Genomic DNA, 21,345 nt, shown 5'->3' with positions numbered 1-21,345 from the left:
ACAAAATCCACTTCTTTTCAAATAATGTCCCTGGTGTGGCTTCTGAGTTATCCCTGTCCCTCAAGCCTATTGTGTCTTATTGCCATAGTGATAGCTTGTGCTTGACTTGAATGTCTGCTAATTACACAGGTACACTTCGACAGTTTCTTTCAATTCTTTGGGCAGAATGTGTCAGCAGGGATCACTTGCTGCTGGAGTGCAGCTATTTTTGGGGTAGAACGCACTTTAAGTACAAAATAAATGACTGACTAGAACATAAGGCATATAGTCTTAAATTGCTCCTATCCTTATACTATCATAACTACAATAGTGCTTGTAGGACCTGGCATATGGTAGTTATCCTGCAGTGAAAAAGGCTAAGTGAAGTTTTCACTTAGGTGAAGTGAAAAGCCAGTGAACTGGCTACCTTAAGCAGTGGTACAATTGTAGACAGGGTTTGTAGGTGGAGGTAAAAGTTCTGTAACTTTGGGGGATGGAGGGAGTAGATGTTACTGGGCACGCAGGTGAAGATGGGCTCATTTGCCTGAGGTTGTTTCAGTGCAACGTATCACATTATTTCATTATTGTTTATCCAATTAACAAATACAAACATCTTGTCTGTAAAAGACAAATCATCCCTCTGCCTATTTTATACATCAGCTAGTTCTCCTGTGAACCTGTTTTTTTTTTTTGTTTTTTTGTTTTTTTGTTTTTTTTTCAATTGTGCCACTATAAGGGCCAGAATATATATATAGTTGACACAGGGTGCTGAGTGACTGCCTGGTGTTTAACTCCCCTCTTGTGCATTATCACACTGGTTAAGTACTCTCAGTGCTCTGTGAGAGGAGCCAGGAGGAGTCAACAAAAGACAGAAACCCTTAGATCAGTCACAGAAAAAAACTTTGAAGACTCTGGAGTCCTCAAAGCCATCATTTCCATACTGAGCAGGTTAAAAATAGCAACTGCTTTATAGAGCCTCTTGTTGAAGCTTTCCACCTACTTAGTTTCCTGTTGTAAAGAGGAGAATTTCCAGGTCAGTGTATCTTTCTCTGCTAGTTTTCAGAAGGACCGTTTCAATATCCTGGTCACTGGTAATAGAAGAATTTGAGAAGGAAAGCCAAGAAGCTTTTATCAAAACCGACAGGGTGCCTATATTTTGTTGTCACTGAATGATGCAAGAGTGCAGAGCTCAGTGTAACCGTCGGACCCCCTCTGCTGGTGGGATGGCAGCCTTAGCCACCCGCTTGGCCTTGACTAGTAAGCAGGCTCATGAGAAAATAACATGGTAATACCTCAAGGGCTTTTGCTTGTTTGTTACAAGAAATCTCTACCCATTTTCCTTCAAGAGTAATGTTAATCTTCCATGACAGAAAGACTGGTTTATGATAAATCAAACTCTTCCATCCATTGAGGTACTTCTCTGCCACTTTTCAAGGCAATGCCTCGCCCCATTGCTTTAGTTGTGACACATTCTCAGGCCCAGCCCAGCTGCCTGGAACTATTGTATAAATAAAAAAAATCCTCAGCATGCCTAGTCAGAGCTCCACAAACCCTGATCTTTAATACGCCTACATGACAATCCTAGTCCTTGGCTCCAATTGTAATTCTAAACAGCCTGATCTTAAATGGCCTCATGCGAGGCCACTGTGGGTCTACCTAGAAGCCAGACAAAGATGACAATACATTTTGACTCCAAACTGAACTGCAAAATGGTAGACTCAGTCCAGATTTGTTTGGTTTGGTTGGGTTTTTTTTGACACATTTGCTCTGGTTTTAGGGTCAGATGAGGCTAATAGTAAAAAGGAAAAAAAACCCAGAACCTCTCAAAGTTAAATTTAATATGTCAAAATAGACCCTGTGTGAGATGTCCACAGTGGGCAAATGGCAGTTTTTCTATAACTCTGTCCTCTCTGTTATTGGTAGTCAGGCAAGAAAGTGAATCACAGCCTGGCTTACCTCAGCTGGTAGAGAAAAGTTAGAACTTGTATGTCGATGAAAGAGGGACAGCACCACTTCATTGCAAGGAGTGTATTCCCTCAAAGTTGGGTCGTAGACTAGGAGTGTTTCTGGGTTACTTAATGATTGTACACACCTGCAGCTATCCCAAAATGACACTTTCTACCAGCATCTAGGAGGAAAGTATGTACTGTACTGTTGGGTAACACTTGAGTCACTAATCTAATTCATTGAGACTTAAGCTAAGTTACTGTAGATCAGGGATGGGCACTTTGACCTTCTTATGATAAACCTATGACTAATGCAAAATGCAGCTACCTACTTTGTTTGCAACAACAGTCACTATGACCAGGTAGAGGCATTGTTCTGTTCTCTCCACTTAGCCGTCCTAGGGTGGTGGATGCCTTTTTGGCTACCAGCCACAAAGGTTTTTCATCACACTGGATCGCTGACTTCTAAAGAGATATCTTTGCCTGAATCACAGTGTAATAGGCTGAACTGTTTATTTATCAGTACTCAGCATTGCCTCCTATCTACCAGTGGCTTTTCTCAGCAGCTTCTAAGTCAGTTCTGGGCTCATCTGATTCTAGAGTCGAGATTGGCAAAAATAAAACCAAAGTCAGCAACAACAAAATGCAGGCATCTCCCTGGCCCATGGAAATTTTTCAGTACCCTTATCAAACTTATCTTATATCATGTGAGTTGAAGGCTGAGGAGGAGGAAAGTCATTTGTGCTGATGTGTCTCATTTATGCTAGTTTTCCACTCTTAGCTATAGAGGAGAGAACGAAATCTGTTGTGGAGTTCAGTACTTGGGGAGACTGGGAGCCTGCAGCACTGGTGATTAGTGGGTTTGCAGGGTCTCTTGGGGGAAACGTTGAGTGGGACAGCTGAGCATCAAATGATGGCTCCACCAGGCACACAGTAGCTGCACACAATACTGCAGCCATTAAAGACCTTTTTCGCTGGCTTGTCCTCTAGGAAAGGGGATTATTTTAACATTTCTGTTCTCTTGTACATTTTCAGAGTTCATTCTTCTTAAGAGGAGATAAAATTTGATACTGAAGTTCTGTGACTTTCTACTCCCGTAATTGTCTGAGTAGTCAGTCTGAAGTGCTGGGAATGGGAATGCAGTGCTAGGTTTCAAGTCTCTGGAAGTTGCGCTGTAGCAGTTTTTCCACAAGATGCCAGCATTGGGCAAGCAGTTACAGGTCCTGGCCACGGACCTTCCTTCTGTTCTAGACGTTTTTGAAGTTGGGTGTGAGCAAAAGGATTTTCATTTGGTTTCTTCTGCAGTTGCAGAAACTGGATGGCTTGCATAGGTGGGCAGTGGAGGTACCCTTAATTTATTAACCTTATCATCAGGTTGTACTGAACGAGCCCTGTATATTAGAGTTTGCAAGACTGATTATCTTTCACCTTCATTACTAGTGTTACAGCCCTGACACTTCCCAGAAAAGTCAGTGGGAACAGTTGATAATTGGAGAACTGTAGGCACAGACTTGGATCTCTTCCCTCTGAATACACGCATCTCTGCTTCAGTACCTAGGGCATTCTTCCTCTGCGACAGCTGTGGTTTTTTTCATGACTAATCTGGATTACAATCATTAAAAAGAGGCAGTTAGATTGAAGTCTTACCTCCATGCCTGGCTGCATTTTCCTTTCTTTCTGCAGATGCTGAAAAAGGTTGCCATTTCCTTCATGTTCTGAGCTGCGTTCGGCAGAGCTACAACCCCTCTCTGGCTGAAGTGGTGATGCACCGTGTCTTGGAACTGCTGGAGAGTAACAGTGATGTTGTCAGCACTATGGAAGGGTATTACATGGCTTTTTAAAGAGATGAGATCGTTTTGGTCCATTCAGGATAAAGGATGGAAGAAGGAGTGGTTGAGTGACCCTGAAAAGCTGCTGTTACCTGGTATGATCTAGATGGGGGGAAAAAAAGCATTCTGATTTTCAAAAATGCTGTTTTTGCCCAGCTCCTGAGAAGTTGTCCAAATACGAGTTTTAATATTCTTGCTGACTTCCTTGCTATTCCTTGTGAAAGTTGTATCAAGCTGATTCTGGATATCCGAATACAGCAGGGGAGCTGGAAAAGAAACTGGGCTGCTTCTCTGCAGTAAGATGTGACGTGGTTGTCCTCGCATTTACATCCAGTGAGCCCTAAAGAAAAGTCACCGCTAAAGAGCGCTGTTTACAGCACTGGTCACATCAGGACTTGTTTTTCTGCCTTAAAGACTGATCTTGTGATCTTTCCATATGGTAATAGCTATGGATCTTTCTTTTTATGTATACTTTATAACAGTTAGAGAAACGACGTGCAAGCAAACATTCAAAAGATTTGCCTGTCCTTCCTGGCAGTGTTAGTGTACCAATGTCTGTAAATATGTATTCCTGAACGTGCACAGCTTTCCCACTACTAAAGCAGTCCTCACCTTTCTATGAAAAGTAATATTCAGGAATGGGGTCCTGCATCCCTTCCCTATCCTGCAACCTTGCCCACCGCTTGTCAAGCGTGGCTGGCTTCCCCTGGCTACTGTGTGCACTACTGACATGTTCTGTTGTGGATTCTGTTCAGACTAGAATTCTCAGAAACAGCCACCATTTTTCTGTTTATTTTTAAATTGCTTCCTACATCACAAATGGTAAACTGTAGGTCAGATGCTTTGGAAAAGAAAATATGAAAGCCAGCAAGACCCTTTGTAATCTCTGTGCTCCCTGTTGCCTTTTGTGTCTTCTGTTTCTTGTCAACTTTGGCGAAAAATACTATCCCTATCTGTGGTTGCAGAGGAACACAAGACATCGATGAAATAACATTAGCCTAAACAAAGTTACCATGCAAGACGTTTGATCTGGAATAACCAGGACTCTGTTACGTGCCACAGTTCAAAGCCTGGAGCTGTTCAATATTTATCCTTAGAGAGGGCTTGCCGCTGCAAGGGCTTGTCTGTTTAATTAATCTATTTAATTAATAGTGTGGAGGTGGGATGTTTAACTTAAAAAGAATAGAAAGGATTGAATGCATCCGTCCTCTTTCCTCTGCAGCTTCCCTGTAACAGTTGAAATAGCAGACTCCCAGGAGGCAGATGTAGTGGTAAAGCCCTATAAGGATTGACATAGCAGGGGAAAATAAACGATATGCATGAGGAAAGCCAGTGAGTAGCCCCACGTGTGCCAGGTCTCTGGTTTGTTGTTATATTATATGCCTCATTCCAAGCCCTGGCTGCAGTGAGGTATAGGCTAAGAGAAAAGCATGACAAAATATTTGGCATTTGCATCCAGAGGCCTGTGGAAAACTGGCTTTAAAGAGATGGTGTGCTTGTCCATAGTGGAGAACTATGCATGAATCATTCCTTTGCTGTAAATTACCTACTTGCTGTAGGGCTTAATAGTTGGTTTCCCTGCAGGCTGCCCTACTCCTAGTGTTGCTGCTCTGTTTTGAGTTGGGTACCTTCTAGTCAGATCTTAATATGGGCCTGAACATGTGAAAGGATGTCCCTGTGCAGAAGGAAATAAGAGAAGAGGAGGATTAAGAACGAATTGTAGAAGTCTTCCCCTGTTCCTGTCCCCCCCCGTCCCCCCCCAACGTCTCTAGAAAGCAGGGAAAGGAGTCCAGATTCTGAGTGAAGTGGTACTGAGGGGAATTGCAACTTTATGCCTACAAAATGGTCTGGTTGGCCACAGGGGAGACAGCTTCTCAGATTCCTGCTCTGATTACTGATAAGTTTGAAGTAATGCTTAAAAACAAAGGCTGTCTTTTGGAGTATCGATTCCTAAATTCAGACTCGTATCAGGAGTTAACCATATATTAGTGTTTGATTATGGGCAAGTCACCTACTTGGCATGAATTTGAGGTTATTTTAAAGGAAAGTATGTGGTATCTTGGACCATATGGAAGAGCACAGCATCTAATTTAAGAGACTGACTTGGCCATTTTCTTGAAAAGTCCTATATTGGCAGAAACTGATTTTGCTGGGAAAGGGTTAAAAGAACACTGCTAGCTCAGTGGGAAAGGTGATCTCCTCTCTCAGGTTAGAAGAGAGAAAGACTCTGGTTCTCCTGAGGGTGTAATCCAAGTGTGTAGGCTGGATGAGTTTTGGAAGGAGCTCTGCACAGCTGAATCTTGGAGGAAAAGATGGTGTGGAGATCATATTGCTCTTTAGGATCTCTCTAAAATTCATACCAAAATAGGATTACATCTTTGTCCTTTACAGCTTGGATAGTCATACACACAGCATCTAATGTGTTCTGTTGCCTCCATCTTCGATGCTGCACTTCCTGTGTTTTAGATACGTTTCTGTGTGTAAAGTCTGCCTAAAACCTCATGCCACCTATTTTCTATGCATTGGAGGTTGATGCAGACACAAACTATCTTCCCTCTTTGTTCTGCCCCTGTTGCAATTTAAAAGTATTGACGAACTGCAAAGCATCAGAGATGAGGTTAGGAAGAATTCATCTTGGAAAGATGGATAAGTGACTCTGTGGGGAAAAAAAAAAAACCTGTCCTTAGAAGTTTTTAAGTTGTTCCTTGCTGGCAGTGCAGAACTCTTGTCATCGAGGGTGCATTCTGTTGGAAATTGCTCCCCAAGAACAGGAAAAAGGGATTTTTCTCACTAGAGTTAAGTCAGGGAAATAGGAATGAACATAAGGGAGCCTACAGTTTTTACAAGAGTGGAAGGTTAAAGTAAAATCAATAGAGGAGCCTAGATTTGTTACACAGATTCTTATTCTGAAGAACTGTACAGAACAGTTGTGCCTCAAACTTGCATGCTTTATTTTTTCCATGCTAGCCACCCAACACAGACAAACACTTACTCTGGTTGAGTGCATTCCCTCTCTTGTACCTACAGGGAATAGCGTATGCATATGCCTGCACAGAAGTACCCCAGCTAGCTGTGGGAGCACAGGGCTCACTGTAGGTTGATTTACCCATTTCCTCAGTATCTCTACAGTATGCTTCTGTGACAGCAGTCTAGACATACCCATATTGGTATAAGTCACCTTTATGTAAGTCTGTCTACACACACTAGGGCTTTTACTGCTAATAAACTGTCTCTCTGTTTAAAGATCATATCCTTAACCAAGAGAGTCATATCATGCAGACTGTTAAAATTCTTAGACCTAGACCACACCTACAAAATATTGTGCGGAACATTCAGTGAAAGCGCGCTTTCTTGTTTTGTTTAATTTGAAAACTTGTTAGGCAACACAATTATTACTGGTTTATTAAAGGACGTTGAGGGTGGCACTTTAATGTAAAACTGACAAGTGAGAATTCATGTTGTAGGACTGCTTCATGGCCAGTTCCAGTTTCCATAGAAACAGTTACGGCAGTAAAAGGCGGGTAAGTAAAATGGAGTTTTTTAAAAGCAGGCAGCATTTTTTTGTTACCTTAAAAAGGTATGTTTCCATAGAAATGCAGCGCCTGAGAACAAAAATTACAAAGAAAACTTAATATTCCATTCTAGCAAAATGCAAGGTGATTGCTTTTCTGGTGAGGAAATGAAGGAACAACTCTACCTTCAGTCCCTGCTATCTGCTTAGGTGGGAGAAGAGATCAGGTTGCTTCATGCCTCAGTTTCCTTCTTTTGTAAACTGGGTATAATATGGTTCCCTCAATTTTTCTTAATGTTAGTCATTAAAAGCTCTAGAGATCTATTTGTGAGAGCTGTTAGGGAAGAACTCTGTGGGAGTGGATGAATGGATAGATCCTGCAGTAGGATTTCGTTCTAGTCCAAGCCCTGCTTTTGCTAAGAGCTTTATCTTTTTCCGGCTCTTTCCATTCATATAGCTTTGCCCGTCTTGTATTTTTGCTCTCCAGGTCCTATGACGCGATGATAGTCTCCTTGTTTTTATTTGTACCAAATATTTTTTCCTGGAATCCTGTTTCCTCTTACGGCTTCTTAAGTGACTTTTTAAAAACAGAAATCCAGATAAATGAGTTCTGAGTCTTCTTGTTCTCAAGTCTTTGGATTGTAAATTTGTACCCATGAGGGTATGTATTTTACACAAGTAACCTGGGAAATGAAGCTTTTTTTTCAAACTAACAAATGAAAAATTTAGACTGGCTATATGACTGAAAGCTCTTACTTTTGTGGATCTGTCCATACTTGTGTATTCCAATGATCAACACCATAAATAGGAGTTGCTAATTCATTATTCAGAATGAGAATTAATCGGTGAGCAGCCAGTGAGGCATGGAGCCGCATGGAGAGTTATGAGACAAAGTACTGAGAATCTGCTTGTCAAAGAAGTGCAGTTTGGTTTACTTTGGGAGTAAGCCGATCCTGTGGGGAAAAAGATGTGCCTAGCAAAGATTTTTATCTTTGTACTTACCTCTAAATGGGAAGGGAGCAAGTTCAGATCCCATGGGCAACCTGAATTTTGAAACTTCCTGTCAGTGCGGTGCTACATTCTTTATTGCCATCTTTCAGCACAGTCTCCAGCCCTCCTGCCCCAACCCGACAGGCTAGCGAGCAAACAAAAGTTCAACCGCAGAGATAAAAGAATAGTTATAATAATTGGTTACCATCGTCCAGGAGCCCCAGCATTATAGAAACATTTTTGTGGATGTTTGTTGGCAGCAGGGAAATGCTGAGTCAGGGATTTTGGGTTTCATTCCCAGCAATATGCCCTGTCAGGCATGGAGGCTTTCCCCCTAATTTCTTTCATCTATTTCTGCTCTCCACTCTCTCCTCTAATTGTCATTTCTCAGGCCCTTCATGTCATTCACAGTCTTATGGTTCATCTCTGCACCACACATCCCAGACAACCTTCCTTCCTCTCTACTTTGTTCCCTTTTTCTTTCCTAATTCAAATATCCTTGTAAGCATCTGACAATTGAAAGCTTCGGTATAATCCCCCTGTCTAGCTGACCTGGCACTTTAACGGCCTGTCCCATTCCAGCAGGCTGTGCTTCGCTCCTTGTCTAGACACTGATAGAGGCAGATATCATCCTTTTCAGTCTTGAGTTTTCTTCACCATGTAGTTTGCAGCAGGAAAGAGCTGCAATTTCAGAAAAATAACTCTTTGTCCACCCCACCCTCCCAAAGATCCAGCAGCACCCTGGATCCAGCAGCAACCACAGTTCTAGTTGTGGTTTTCTTGCAGGTATCCAAGTGAAAAATAAATATAATTAAAAAATAAAACACTTGTGTCTTGCCCAAACCTGAGCAAGCGCAAGTGGCAAGAGAAGCCATCTGCCTCTCCCTGCCACTTGCATGTCCTTGCACAGGTTTCATTGCAGGCATGATCCATAAAGTTGATGTGGACTTCTAGTTTGTGTGTCTCCTTTAAGCCGTTTTTTTCTGACAAAGTGCGATTATACTCTGATGTGATTACACTGTGTGTCTGGGCATTTGTCAGCTTCTTCTGTCTCACCATCCCAAGTGACTTTATAATCTGTTGGCTTGTTAAGAGGTGTGAACGAGCTCTATGGTCTTGCACATTTTTAGAAAACAGATGCACTGATAGAAGAGGGAAGCCCAAATTAGTGCCTCCACTAAGGGGAAGGAAGAAACTCAGTCATAGAACACTAGGGAAACCACACACAAGACAGTCTCAAGGAACCCATTTTTTGTAACTTCAGCTGCCACAAGAAGTACTTGTTCTGCAATGCTCTCTTAAGAAATGACCAGACTGTTTTTCCTGAAGTTTTCGTGCAGAGATCACCCCAAGGCAGACATTCAAGAGGGGAAACTGCAAATCAAACTGTTAAAATCTGGTAAAGTTACAGCATCTACATCAGGGTACAAAGTTGAGTAACTGATTGTTAGGGATGCCACCAGCCTGTTCCCACTAATGTCTTTTAAATGTGCAATGGAGACTATACTAATCTAGTCACGGTAATTTACAAGTTGAAACCAGCCCAGATTAACAAGATTGCCTGAACGCAATATAACCAGGAATTTGCTAGTGAAAGAAATAACCTAAAGGAACGATTTTCAGCAAGTGTTGAACCACTGAACAGTACAGTGCCAATTAACCTGGCACAACATGTCCTACAGCTCTTGTTCTAGCTTGCTTTTTGTTATTGATTGGAAGAATGAATGCTCCTTCCCTACCAGCTAGAACTGGAGCTTTCTGCCACCTTAGCTTGGGATGAACAAGCTGGGAATCTGCAAGCATGTAAAGGCCAAAACATCTGCTCATCTTGCTTAAAAACTGGAGGGGTGGCTGCAGCTGAACCACTGCTTCCATAGGAAATTTAGGCCAAGACAGCTAGTTCGTTGTTCTTTTTAATTTCCCCAAGTTAAAAGTAAAGCAGAGAGGAGAAAGTCATCCCACCTCTGCTGTGAACAAGGTAAGATAAATTGCAAGTCTTTGTCAGTGCCAAACAGCCAATATGATTAAATGAAGCATGTGCCAAGTCTGTTACTGGTCTGAGAAGTTCATGGATCCTTGCAGGAATGGAGACCTCATCCAAATATTATGGTGACATTTGGAAATAGGAGGGAGGAATCGGTTCCCTCAAATGTCTTCCTCAACAACAGAGTCGTGCAAGCCCTGCAGGCCTGCTGATTCTAACGTGCTCTTCTTGGCCAGGTACACAAGGCAGTAGGGAAACAAAAGGAGTGCTTGGAGTTCGGTTTTTCTCTTATTGCCAAAATTAAGTCACTCATATTGAGAACACAGGCGTTGGCCTTGCGTGCATGTAAAACTCTACGTTGCCGTAATGTCCACAAAAAAACCCAGAGCTGTAACAAGCCAGCTGGTGTTCTGAAACTACTGCCTCTACTGCTGACTAATACTCTCTCATTGTTTTCTTCCCTCACCTTGTTGTTTTTTGCCCAATAAAGTCTCTTGAACTTATAGTCTCCCTCTTTGTCCTTCTGTAAGTACAGTGATCCAGGACAAACATAACAGGAGCAAACTGATACAGAGAGGAGTTTTTGTTGGAACTCTGAACGTAGGAAAGGATGAGAAATACAGAGGAAGCAGAGGGAGGAGGATTTAGCACAATGTTTGAAATCAGTCCCATTGAAAAAGGCTAAGAAGTAATTGCCTAATGATGTTTTAGACATCTGTTTCAGAACAGGCAGCAGGTGTTGCATGTAATGAAAGCAAGGACTTGTACTATTTTATTTTCTGCAATTAGAAAGCGGGGGAGGAAATGAGGGCAAGAAAAAATGGAGTAAGAGAACATTTATCATAAACAGCTGGCCACACTTATATAGAGCACAGTAATATTTATATGCTCTTCCTCTGCCTTCCTTATATTATCCTTCAACAGTTCCTCCGTTCTGCAGGGTATTTCATCCTTTCTGAAAGACCAATCCCTCGGATGCTTGAAGTTAGATGCTAAAGTAAGAGTTGTTCAACAAAATGCCTTTGAGGATCAAAAAGTTCAGGGCAATGTAATTGTCACGTATCCAGATGCTGCTGTTAACTGATGGAAACAGGCCTGAAGGAGAAGCTGCCCTTGCTTCATAGGTGGTTTCTGTGTTCCTCAGTCACTAGACCAGTGGCCCAGAAAGACTCCTGTGAGTGGCGTGGTCTTTAGGGTTGCATCGCTGGTGCTGTGTGGCCGTAGCTTAACACGTGCCTGGATCCAAATAAATTCCTGGAATCATGTGGATGGTGTGTCCACTGCTCCAAGCTGAAAAGCACACCTGCACCAGGCCCTGCTAGAGAAACCATAGCTCCACTTGCCAGGAGAAATTATCTGCTTTGGGATGATCTCATTCCTTTTCCAAGCAATAATCATCCTATGGGGCATTTGGTTTTCCAAGCATCTCTACTACTGCCCTGTAAAGTCTAACCTGGGGGAAAAAAAACCCTATTTGTGTCTACCCATGGGATGATGCTGCTGTGGAGGTCCAGAAGTGCTCCTCCTGAAGAAGTCTTTCTGCTGGGAAAACCACTGCTTTTGCATGAAGGTAACTTAAAAAAAAAAATGAAAAAAAAAATAAAAATCAATGCACTCTGCTACTGAGTGGTAGGGGTTGCATTCTACAGATTTATCCTTACAGTGCCCAGCTTGTGCTTTTTTCATCTATGGTCTAACTGCAGTTCCATGGCTAACTTTTCATAAGGTTTTATTGATACATTTTTACAATTCACAGCCCATCAATCAAACCTTGTCTGGTTTGGATATTGGCAGTTAAACTCTTCTACTTTCTCTAGAGGATGTGCAGCCAAATAAAGTTACTGTTTGGTTTCAGAAGGGGTTGAATGAGCAAAAATAGCGAACAAGGAAATTCAAGTTTAAAAAGGACTTGATGGAAATTTAAAATCTGTTAATGTGGAGGACTTGGTGTCCATGTGTATGCTTAGAGGTAACATGGAAGGAAAATGCGAAAAAAGACTACTTCCTAGATTGACTTTACTTGTAACAAGCCTGCGCTTTCAATAATGGATTGCCAAGTTTTTTGTAGAAGATGAAGCAGAAGCCAGTCTCAAAATGTGCTATTTTGAGAACAGTGAGAGCAACTGAAGTCAGGGAGAGCAACCAGGAAGAAACCTGGTGAGTCCCAATCCAAACCTGTGATGAGTTTGATAAGCTTCAGCCTGAATGTGAGCCTGACATTTATATAATATATAAAGAAAAGTGTGGTTTGGACTTGCTTTGTTGTATGTTTTAACCACGTCAACAGGTATCTGTAAAGCTTTTGTACCAATAGGAAAGTACAAAGTGTACGTGGATGAAAAGCAGTCTGCAATTTGCTGCTACTACCCTAAATGGAGCGTGCAGTGCACATACTGCAGTTGGAAATCCTTCATCCACAACTCTGGTAAGAGAGGACTGAAAAATTACATTAGTCATGAAAGGGTTAAATTGTAAGATAGCTGCTTCGAGAAAAGGATAATCTATAATTTAAGTCACAAGGGTGAAGCAGCTCTTTCATAATGTAAGTAAAAGCTGTTATGCCGTTGGGAAAGCATGTACGCTGCTAGCAGGGGGAATGATTATTTTGGGTTTTCCATTGTACTGGATTGCACACAGGGGCTGATAAAGCAGCACTCTCTGGTGAGGAGGCTGGGAGGGGAAGGGGCACACTCCTGTGCTCCGGGGGCTGCTCTGCCAGGACTGCAGCTGGTTTCTTCGGGTCCCTTCTGCCACATTAGCTGGGTCTATTTATGTCCAGAGTGAATTTTATTTGAAGAGCAGTAATTTCCCAAGAAGACAAAATGCAAGTGGGGTTTAAAAAAATAGGAAAAAAAAAAAAGATTGCATCTTGCTTTTTGTTTCAGAGTTTGAGATTTGAATGCCAGGCAGGCTCTACCATTCTTCTTGCTCCTATCAAAAGATGTGTATGTTGAAACCCTGAAGTGGAAGGACTGCATGGAAAGCAGCCCTTTTAAGAAGCTGAGGTTTTGTAAGTACAGAAGCTGAGATGGGAGTGTAACAAAGGCTCTGTGTTGTGCTGTTGCACATCAGAGCCAAAAAAACCCTAAGGGGCACATCTCTAGTACCATGTCTAGCAGATTATGCATGCAACTCTAGTTGCTGGTAATGAGTTGTGTGGCTAATCTGTCATGCACAGCACTGAAACGCTCCCCTTCCCCCAAGGGGCTGAGCTCAGGGGGCACTTTGCTCCCCCCCGGGGTGCTGAGCACTGTTAGAGCCTCTCCCAGACAGCGGGACAGGAAAACTCTGTGTTCGACCTGGCTGCCCGGCCCTAGCAAACTGAAAAGCAAAAACAAGAATGAAAAATCATCTTTAGCAACAACTCCAGCCACAACAGAGAGGGCTGTTAGACTATAGTGTGGTTAATATTCAGGGGGTTTTACTTAGCTACAGTGATATGCCATGAATTAATAAGAGGCATTAGAAATGGCCCTAATGGAGCAAAGAGAAGCCGGTCCCTTGTTTTATTTTCTCACCGATTTCATGATCCAAGTGTTTTCAATTTACAACTCAAATGCTTATTTACAAAAAACTTGCCAGCATGACAAAGTCCTCTTGAAATATGAAAACTCAAGTCATGCTCCAGCTCTGAGACCGTCACACACACATTCTGTCACGCATCAGCTTTTGCCGTAATCGGAGCAGGCTCTAGGTTGCCAGCCTGTAGCTGTGTTAGATCTGTGAGGCTTAATGTGATTACCTGTTTGGTAAAAAAAAAAAAAAAAAAATTCTTTGCCCAAATACCCACCTAGCAAATGAGTAAACACAAAAGCTTTTAAAATAGCTGATTTATCTCAGTCTTCAGAAGTCTGCATTTCCCAGGGTGTTCCTCAGGTGAATTTTATTGGAAGCACAGGTCCATAAAGTTGAATTATTAAATCAGCTGTTGATATTAATATATGTATTAAAATTGTTAATAATAGTAGTGATATTCCACTGTAACAATAGGACTTCAGTAATGAAGACTTGAAGAAAAAAGAAAAACAAAAATACTAGGAGATTTAGGATTAAAATCCCTAGTTATTTTCCTATAAATTTGCAGTGCCTCAGCCTGTGTGTTCACAGTCCTAGTCAGGTACAGGCTCTTCAGCACGTGGGGTCGGTCATCCAAGAAGCCTGCCGTGCTCTTCACTGCATACGCAGTCTTTCTGTCCTTCAGTCCCAGCAGACGGAGCCTGGCTCTCCAGCACAAGGCTGGAAAGCGCCATCAGCTTCATTTTCCCAGCTGCTGCCTGAGAGAGGAGCGGATTTTCCCAGGCCTGCAGCATAATAAAGGGTTTCAGTTATTTTTCTGCTACTCTTGTAATAGGCTGGTATCGGACTCCCTCTGGACTGGGTGTTGTACATATTTTAAAAGAACAATCCATGCCCCTAGCAACATACATTTTTCCTACGTAGATGGAGGGATGCAGCAAACAAACAAGGAGAGCAGAAGGTGGCGGTGAGCACAAAACCAGCGGATGATGGAGGAGGAGGAGGGGAGTCAGAGCTGTACAAGGGCTGGGCAGGATCTGCAGCTGGAGAAGGTTGACTGGAGCCATGGAAAATCAAGATGTCTTGAATCGAGGAAAGGTGAAGGGTGGACCAGATGCCATGAAAGTATGGGGTAGACACCAAGGGAGCACAAACCCCAAAGTGCCTGTCTCAGGTTGGACCAAAAATTGCAGTTCCTTCCTTATAAGAGAGCAGAGGAGAATAATGCCAGTCAGTAAGAATGTCAGGAAGGATGGGGCAGAGTATTTGGAGAATGATGTATTTTGTCTCTTTCCCTCACAACAACATGTTTTGAAAGCTGATTTAAAACAAAGCCTGAGTGTTTTTAATGATTGGGGGGCCTTTTTTTTTGCCTTTGGACAGGGTGATAGGAGAAGCGGACAGAATGTGTGACGTATATTAATAGTGGTTCACAGGAAAGAGGCATCCAAGACCCAAAAGGCTGGTCACACCAGGCATATTTTTTTATCAATGGGTTATTTGAATATTTACATTTTCAAGGAAGAATTTTCTTTGTTTGCTCTGCACACCAGGGACTTCTTGGCCAGTCTAAACAGTAAAGGTTTCTAATGTAAATAATTGCCTTGCTGCCTTGTGTCATGTATGAGGATTAGAGGTGGGAAGTCCCTCAAAGAGGAGGGAAGAGGGTGCACTGAAGGAGAAAAGACAACCCTAAAAAGCGACAACAAAGGTGGGCATATCAGCTTTTCCCCTTTTTCACCCTCCCTATTTCCAAAAGTTAGTCTCACGCATGCCTGCAGACATCCTACATGGGACGCCGTGGTGGGACTGACGTTTTTATGTCAATTCACTAGTTTTGGTAAAATGTGTGTAGTAGCTGAGGAGGGAGGAGAAGGCTGGCTCAGAGCATCTTTCCCTGGCATTATGCAGCCAGGTACCTGGTTCCCACCTGGCGGCAGATGGTGGCTGGGTGCTGATGGTGCTGCTCCTGATTTTCCTTCTTTTTTTTTAAGCTCTTCATGGAAACTATCTATGGTTTGAAACCAACCACTTTTAAACATCAGCCTTCAGGCCCAACTATCTATGTGTTTGTGATTCTGGTGTCTCTCTCACGATCGTTGTTGCTAATAACAAGGCTAATAACCCTTGTAAAAATTGTGATTCAGAAACTGTGCCTGTAGCGTGTATAATGAAATCCCATTGAGACTGATCATTCTTACTGTAAATATGGGGCTTTTTTTGCCAGGAGCTGGGACCTGTCTGCGTTCCTAGGCTGGCAGGTCTGGAGCCGTCAGCAGCACTTTGGAAGCTTAGTGGAAAATCTGCATGGGCTGCTGTTGAGGAGGCTTCAGAGGAATGAGAGCTCTTAGTGACTTCAGTTAATGTGGTGAAGAGCTAATGAATGTCATGAAATGAGCTGAGGGCTGGAAGATCACACGCAAGTTCCCATTTCTGAGGTAACTGCCAAATAATCATATGCAAAGTAATGACACATTATTGAAAGGAAAACAATCTGAAATTTCTAGGGCAAGCTCTTCTTGCAGTGTGACTGGGGAAGACAGTGCTCATTTATCTATGTATATACAAAGAGCTGAAATGGGTTTATCACTCTAAAAGCCCAGATGACAGAGAGCCTGTGTGATCTTCCACCAGCCTTGATCCTTCTGCGGCCCGTGGGCAAGGGGAGCATGGATCTCCCCAAGCCGTGTCTGGCCTTGAGGTCCCAGCCGGAGCCTGGTGGGCTGGGTGCTCGGCCCCACTCGCAGGTCTCCGGCCTGACTTTGGCCGGCCGCTCGGGGAGGGTACTTCAGCCGCTCTCTGCAGGGATGGAGGGTCGCGGAGGCATTGCGCCCGTCCTCTGCCCCGGGCGCTGCCTGCCCCGGGGTCTCCTTCAAGCCGGGCCGGGGTGCCTCAGCAGCCCCGGGCCGAGGCGGAGGGTGTGGGGACCCGGTCGGGGTTGGGGGGAGGCTCCGCCACCGCCTGCGGGGTGTGAAGGGACACCCGGAGCGAGGCCGCGGGCGGCCGCCATCTCAGGGTGGGCCGCGCCCCCAGCCACACGGGGGCGGTGGCTCCCGGTCCCCTCCCGTCCCGTCCCGCCGGCGCCCCCCGGGGCCGCCCGGGGGCGGGGCGGGGCGGGCGGCCGGGCCCTGCCCCTCCCGCCGCCGCCGCCGCACTGGCCGCGCAGCCTGAGGCAGCGGGGCAGGGCGCGGAGCCGGGTGGCCGCCGCCGCCGGGAGGGGGGAGCTGCTGCCTCGGCACGGGGCGGAGCCGGCACCGGGGCATCCTCCCTCCCGCCCGCCCGCCGCGCGGGCCGGCATCGCCGCGGCGGGCAGCGCGGCGGAGGGTGCTGCCAGCGTCGGGAGGGAGCGGCGGAGCGCCGCGGGGCGGGCGAAGATGCTGTCCTACAGCGTGCTGGACGCCAACGTGGTGGACGTGGAGAAGCGGAGGAACCCCTCCAAGCACTACGTGAGTGGTGGCTGGGCCCGGCCGAGACCTCCCGGTCCTGCGGCGGCCGGCGCACGTGTGCGGGCGGCGGGACGGAACGGGACGGGGCCGGTCGCGGTGCGGTGCGCGGAGCCGTCCCTAGCCTGACCTTGGGCATGGAACCTGCCCCCCGGCAGCCCCGGCTACCGGCGCCCCCGCCCCGGTTGCCCCTGCGGGGACGCAGGTGAGGCGACCGCGGGCGGCCGGGGACAGCGGGGTCCCGCACGGCGTGCGGAGAGGCAGCGTGCTATGGAAATGCAGCTCTTCTCCCTCACCCTTCTTCGTCCCCTGCTTGGCTGTTTGCCTGCTTTCTTTTTTTTTTTTTTTTTTATATATATATGTTACAATTTTGAAGTTTCCTTCCCTCCTGAAGGTGGATCTTCCCTTCTTGCCCAGCAAGATCCAGCACAGGATGGGATGGGTCTCTCGGCTCCCTAGCTTGTCCCCATCCTGGCCACGGCAACACAGAGTGCCCGGTGGGGAGCGGAGCAAGGCTCTCCTGCCGTGGGGTCAGTGGTCCAGAGGTGCTGAATGCATCTTTACTCGTTTTCTCCCATAAGTTACATTAAGACCTTTTTTGAGAGGGGAGCCTGTCTGCACGGTTATCAAGGCAGACTCTGCGTTTGGAATTTCTTTCATCTCTCTTTCGCCTTCCTCCTTTCACACCTTACTGCCAATAGCGCAGCATCAGAGGAGGATTTTTAACAACCTTCCTAGACTCTAGTATCGCAGGGTGTCATGTGGAAGTGTCTCTCTGCCTGCAGGAGTTTGCAGCATACAGTGGAGTAGCTTTTGCCCATCCACATAAGGAGAGAAGGTATCTTTTCTTCCCTCTCTGTTGTCTGTTTCTAGGTTTTAGTTGCATCAAATCCTTTAACTCTTTCCTCAAAATACAACCTGTATTTTAATACACAGAAGGTTGGATTTTGTGTATGGAGAAGGTAAATCATCCAGCTTTGGTAAGGAAAAGCCTGAGGGGGTGTTGCATCTGGTGTGAAATCACTTGGAGTATACTGTATTTCCTGGCATTGCATGTCTGACAGATTTTTTCAGAGCTGGTCAGCATTTGGATGGGTTGCCTGAAAGATAAGGCCAAAGATCATACATAAAGCTTTCTATTACTATTTTGTATCACTGAGCTTTTTCCCTCTAAGGCTCAAACCGTAACCCAGTTTAAGGCTAGAGGGCACTATTTTGCTGAGAGAGGCTGATTTGTAGATGTAAAGCTGAAGCTCTCATCTACCGTGGAATTAAGCATCTTGTGCCCAGTTCATAGGAGTTGGAAGTTTTAGGTCTCGTGTCCTCTCAGGTTGCCAGCTGGACCTGTGCATTCAGTCTATTACTCATTCACTGCTTCCAGGCGGGAAAGGCTTCTTTAGCTTTTGCAAGCTGCTGGTGTGAATTGTGGCTGACACCACCGCAGGCTGTTATCTCACCTGAAAGGTGGCAGCAATTCAGCATCAGAGAAGTATGTCTGCCAAGCACAAACATATGCAAAAGAAATGATAACAATACCTTCCGGATTGCCAAGAGAAATCGATGTTGTTAATTTCTTATTTTTTGGAAAATAACCAGAAAACAAGGCTTTAAACCCTGTATTTACAGTTTTGAAAGAAAATATTTTCCATATTTGTCTGCAGAAACACATCTGTATTTCCTTGATGATCATTGTCCTTGCATTTTAATAGCAGTAATCTAAACTGTTCTAAGAAGCTCTCTTTAATGCTTCTAGTGGAAAATCTATTTCTTCACATTCACCCTTCTCTCAGTATACCTTTTCTAATATTGTTTTCTGCACAACAGTTCCACATCCCTGTGTGTCCAGTTCTTTGCCAAAAAATCACAAACTAAATGGTTTGTTGGGTGACTAGTGTTCTGTCTGCCTTTTCTCCCACTTACTCTTAATCTCTGGTTGCACAGTATTCAACACAATAGGGTCTTGGTTCACAAACAAGCACCGAAGTAATTAATTTTAAAATAATAGTTATCCATGTCCTTGTGAATCTCCTTCTTTTAGATGAATGAATTCGCCCACAGGTCCAAAAGTTTTGGACTCTTCCTCATTTCCTAGATTGCAGTTTGCTGCAGATGCATGCGCTGCAGCCTTTCATCTGTCTTTGGCTGGAGTAACTCACTGAGGGTGAGCCTGCACTGTCAAAGAACTTAATTCCCTGGACCTGATCCACTGATCACTGTTAGTTTCATTCTGTGCTCTTTTTTAATATGAAACAACTGTTTTCTTCTGAAATCAAGATAAACCTGGCTTGGGTTTTAGTTCTCTCTATTGCCTGTGGATAGTTTGGAGAATGCAAAGCTTGGTGCTCTCTGCCTTATGTGTCTCTGTAATATCAAAAAGCCTGTCTACCTCCAGCATACGTAAACACCTTCATGCCATGCCTTAAGGCTATGTGACATGTACTTTGGCATCAGATTAACTATGTGTTTCTCTGGTAGATGGTGACACGGGTATTGCAGGCATTTTAACCTGACACCCTTTCCTTTTAATTGTGATCTTTCAGGGCCATGGTGGAGCCTGGAGAGATGAAGGCAAATCTTAGGCATTGTGGGTACACGCAGGGGGCTAAATGTGTGTAGCACATAAGCCCTTGCACTGCTAGGCCTAGATGCCAGGAATCATTCCCTGGAGCAGATGTCTTTCATGTTACCAGCATAGCTTTTGTGGCCTTGACTCAAGAAACTAAAAGAAAGAAGGTGGCTTTGCATATCCTCTGCTGTTATCCTTGTATGTGAAACTTCTGAAGAGATTAATGCCTCACTGGAGGATTTGTAGGGCTCTGCACATGCGAAGAGATTAGACTCTTAGATCCAGTGCTATTTGATATGAACCCAGCCAGCTTCCCCCTCCTATGAAATCACTGCTGGGGGAAGGAGTCTGCAGTGCCTCCCTCTGTGTCCCTGTCAGCAAGTGGGTAGCACAATGCCACCCGTTTGACTGGGGGCCCTGCCTGAGAGCACGTGAAAGGATAAACAGAAGGTTGGATCAATAACCACATGCCTATTGTATGGTATATCCCTAATATAAGCTACTGCTGCTCTTACAGCTTTTGACTTTCTGAATTAATTTCCTATTCTTTCTTCATACTGATGGTCTTTTAAAAATTGATTTGTGCTTGATAATGCTTCAAAAATGTTAAATCACCTTGCTTTCCCCCTTTCCTTTTCTTTTAACAAGAACAATGTCAGGAAGGTCAAGTCTGGGTTTGTTGGAAAGACCCTTGGTGCAACAGGGGTCATACATTGGCTGAGCAGTGCTGTTGGTGAAGCTGGGTGGATTAGGATGTTGTGGTTAATGATTGAAGGTGTCAGTTAATCATCCTGAAGAGAAAAAGCTGGTAACAAAATCCAAATCCCTTTTCCAGCCCCTGCTAAGTTTTAAACAGTCTGAAAGTCTCTTCTCTCAGTTGTTGAAGTTTGATCTGGTTATGAAGCTTCTCTGGCTTTTAGTCTGAAATTGTGATTGTCCGAATTAAACATGAAATGATCCCAAACCAGAAATACATTCTCTATTTAAAAAGACCCACAGCTGATGCTTGTCTCCTTTAACTATCCATCGAGGAGCTTAAACAAGACATCCTCCTCTCTCTCTTTCCAGGTTATCTTTAGGCAGATAGCTTACTCTTTACCCAAATGTCTAACTGCTTTAGAAGCCCTGCAGGGAGCCACTGCCTACCAGATGTGCTAGATCCTGCTCTCAGGGAGGTGCCTGAGGTGACATGAATGGGGTCCCCCACCCCCCTTCCTGACCGCTTGCTCTTCTGCAGAGGACTGAGTAGTTACTGATGTGCATTATCTCACTAGAAGTTTATATGCTTAGGGTCATTTCTGAGGTCTCTAAGTGTGCCTGTGTTATCCCAAGGGCAGGAATGGATACATCAGTACAGATTTCCTCTTCCAGCACTACTCTACTCCTGTTGCAGTTCAGCTTTGTGTGTTTTTCAGCTTTGTACAGCACGGAGGGAAGGTAAAACGCTTTGCTTTCCAAGTGGCTGCCCTGTCTCTTTCCAGTTACTGAGGTGCATTGCTGATTTTAGTCGTCAGAGATGTCTGCATACTGTCCCAGTTCCTCCGAACAGTAACTGTTTCCTAATGCCATCTTTGAAAGTCT

At 44.5% G+C, this 21,345-nt stretch overlaps 2 protein-coding genes across 12 annotated transcripts in view; both read left to right on the top strand.

Moving 5' to 3' along the window:
- Positions 1–10,744, top strand: part of STN1 (STN1 subunit of CST complex) — a 49,204-nt gene extending 38,460 nt beyond the window's left edge. For all 9 annotated transcript variants that reach the window (XM_054206689.1, XM_054206691.1, XM_054206686.1 and 6 more), the window contains one exon: positions 3,609–10,744. In XM_054206689.1, coding sequence (XP_054062664.1) covers positions 3,609–3,766 — 158 coding nt within the window. In that variant the 3' untranslated portion in view covers positions 3,767–10,744. The remainder of the gene's footprint in view (positions 1–3,608) is intronic.
- Positions 10,745–17,048: 6,304 nt separating this feature from the next.
- SH3PXD2A (SH3 and PX domains 2A) overlaps positions 17,049–21,345 on the top strand; it is a 280,366-nt gene continuing 276,069 nt past the window's right edge. Inside the window, exon 1 of one of the 3 annotated variants that reach the window (XM_054205000.1) lies at positions 17,049–17,201. In XM_054205000.1, the coding sequence (XP_054060975.1) occupies positions 17,130–17,201 (72 nt within the window). In that variant the 5' untranslated portion in view covers positions 17,049–17,129. Of the gene's footprint in view, positions 17,202–17,308; positions 17,404–21,345 lie in introns of those variants that run through there. The other 2 variants (XM_054205001.1, XM_054205002.1) reach the window with 2 other exon arrangements.

The sequence above is a fragment of the Rissa tridactyla genome, chromosome 6 (genome assembly GCF_028500815.1).
Source record: "Rissa tridactyla isolate bRisTri1 chromosome 6, bRisTri1.patW.cur.20221130, whole genome shotgun sequence".
Taxonomy (NCBI): Eukaryota; Metazoa; Chordata; class Aves; order Charadriiformes; family Laridae; genus Rissa; species Rissa tridactyla.
This window is presented reverse-complemented; position numbering and strand designations above follow the sequence as displayed.